General features: G+C 41.9%; 1 protein-coding gene across 2 annotated transcripts; it reads right to left on the minus strand.

The window, feature by feature from the left end:
- Positions 1-54: 54 nt before the first annotated feature.
- On the minus strand, positions 55-2228 carry LOC111644650 (uncharacterized). 2 transcript variants are annotated; one of them, XM_087180311.1, is made up of 2 exons: positions 1633-2228; positions 55-830 (listed from the first exon to the last, which is right to left on the minus strand). In XM_087180311.1, the coding sequence occupies exons 1-2, from the start codon at positions 2158-2160 to the stop codon at positions 759-761; spliced, it is 600 nt and encodes a 199-aa protein (XP_087036437.1). In that variant the 5' UTR covers positions 2161-2228; the 3' UTR covers positions 55-758. The 2 variants fall into 2 exon arrangements, with proteins under 2 accessions (XP_087036437.1, XP_023249390.1); XM_023393622.2 differs by having other exon boundaries at positions 56-784.
- Between the last annotated feature and the right edge of the window lie 392 nt (positions 2229-2620).

Genomic DNA, 2620 nt, shown 5'->3' on the forward strand with positions numbered 1-2620 from the left:
AATTTTGAACTGATGATGAAAAATTAAGAGATTTGCCAAACTGATTACAATTCATTTTGAGGGAGACAGGAATGTCTGTACAAATGTCAGGGCAATCCATACAATAGTTGTTGAGATGTTTCCCTGAAACCCATCCATCTAGCATATGTAGAACTATTTCAATGGATAAGTGACTGACTGATTAATTCAGTGAAAAAGGTTTCAAAAGTGGGGACAATTTTAATGTAAGAAATACCATGTCATCAGAGTTACAACATCAAGGGCGTGGTGTTAAGTTATTAAACCACATCTGAGCACAGCCAATGTGACTGGCATGTTTTTCACCTGTCTGACTGCATTCTGGCCACGCCCCCTCTAAATGCACTGTTAAGGGAAAAGAGTTCAACTTTTACACTTTCAACTCTGGAATCTTATTCATTAAAGGAAGGGAAGCTCTGCCACACAGAACCTAACAGTGAAGACACATGACAGCTCAGCCCCAGCAGTTTTCATTTACAGAAAAGAATTACCTCCTGCAGCAACTGGGTGGAATGTAATATAGGTGGAGATGATTCAGAACAAATCTTTTCCATTGTTCATGGTATAATCCATTGAACAAGGTATTTACTGAATTATGAGCTTTGATAAGTCATACATTCAATCTGGGCCTTTTCCACTGCATGGTACCAGCTCAACTTGACTCGACGGTACTCGCCTTTTTGGTTTTCCATCAGGCACGAGATGTGGATAGTGCCTGGGACCTGGTATTATTTTTTGTATCACCCCCACCAAGGTTCCAAGCGAGCTGAGGTGATACCAAAAGGTGACATGAAGACGGGAGACGGGACATTCTGAGGGGAGGGATTAATATTCCAAAAAAAAACTCAGAATTTTCAAGATTAAAGCTTTACATTTATGAGAAAAAAACCTTATTCTCTGAGATAGTTAAATGAGAAAAACAAGAGTTAAGTTAAAAATTTACAAGAAAAGAATTGTGGCGTTTTTTTGGTCAAAGAACCACAACACTTCACTTTACAAGGTTGGATCAACTTCAATACAGTATTTTTTCTGACTTTTTTTTCTTTTTTCAACCTACAATGGCCCTAAAACAGCATGATATATTTTATATATGTTGTGTTGTCAGTTTTGCAGCCATGCTCAACTCCACATCCTTGTCACTGTCAAAGGTGTCATGATGCGAGTCACTGAATCTCATGCCATGACAGTATTAAACACACACTGCCAGTTTGCCCAGTGCTGCTGGAGACTATTGATTTTGGAAGGACCTCCAATTTCAACTCTATCCAGCTCCTCCAAGTTAAACTTTGTGTGTCCTGTGCAAACACACCTGACACCTCACACCCACCAATGTACAATAAACCAGCCACTTCATCAGATGTACCTTATATTCTTACCTGTGCCTTAAGGAAAAACATACACTACTATACAAGCTTATTCTATTGCCATACTTGCTATTAATGTTTCTACAAAACGCATTAATTAAAAAATGGATGTAGTCTTTCTCTGAGTGCTACCGCCCAGGAAACTGAAATCTTTATCAGGCCATCTGAAGGCGATGGTTTATGTTTTAAGAACTTGTCTGTTTGTTTTTTTTTTAATACTGATGCAACTTTTCACATGAAGTTCCTGTACCTGTGAGCTGTCCTGTGAGATCTCCACAGTCGGAGGGTCTGGGCTGTAGACAGTCATCATCTCTGGCAGGGCCAGCTCCTCAGGCTCCATGCCCCTGGCAGGTCTGTAGTTTGTCTCGGGAGAGCTCTTCTCCACCTCACACAGACTGCTGAATGATTCCTGGGAGGAAGCCCAGTCTGTGCAGTCTGTAGGCACGCTCAGTCTGTGTTCACTCCTCCCAGCTCCTCCATCAACCACTCCCACAGTCAGGCCACTCCCACCTCCTTCCTTGCATCTAGACGGCTTGACAAGCGGTGTGCAGGGGTTGCTGTAACAGGGAGTGTTATATTGTTGGAGATGCGTGCTGGGGGAGATCTGGGAGTACTCCTGCCTCATGTCTCTCATGTCAGGAACAGAGGAGCTCATCCGATTGTCCATCAAGTGTTCAAGCTGGGAAGCTGGCTTGCTTGAGCTTGTCTTGCCTCGCCGGAGGTGTGGCAGCATTTTCTGGCGGAGATGGCGCAGCACGCCCGGCTTCTTGGAGTCCATGATAGAAGGGAGTTTCAGTCTGTGTCTAAGATCTGGACATCACTGAGAGCTATAGTAAAGAACAGAGACAGAGGGTTACGGTCCATCAGTCTGTCTCACATGTTCACAACTAACTGGGAAATTGTCAGTCAGATTAAATTCTTCTGTCAAACACAAGAAACCAAGATGAATTCTTATGAAAATGTAATGAAGCTCAATTTGATCGTCATTAGCCCTGAAATAATTACAACTATTAAAGGATAACTGTATTAATGTGCATCAAAACTGTCTTAGTATTTGCTTTCATGCCAAAAGTTAGACGAGGTCTTCTCATGCATCTGTTAAATGTTACGCTATAGCCATCAGCCAGTTAGCTTAGCTTAGCATAGAGATAGGAAACAAGGGGAAACAGGAGGGCTGAATGATATGCATATTATCGTGAGTCACAATTTCAGCCGGAATTGTAATTTTTACATTTAAT

This window comes from Seriola lalandi, unplaced genomic scaffold (genome assembly GCF_002814215.2).
Source record: "Seriola lalandi dorsalis isolate HSWRI2012SDOR001 ecotype SW California unplaced genomic scaffold, Sedor1 jcf7180001963320, whole genome shotgun sequence".
Taxonomy (NCBI): domain Eukaryota; kingdom Metazoa; phylum Chordata; class Actinopteri; order Carangiformes; family Carangidae; genus Seriola; species Seriola lalandi.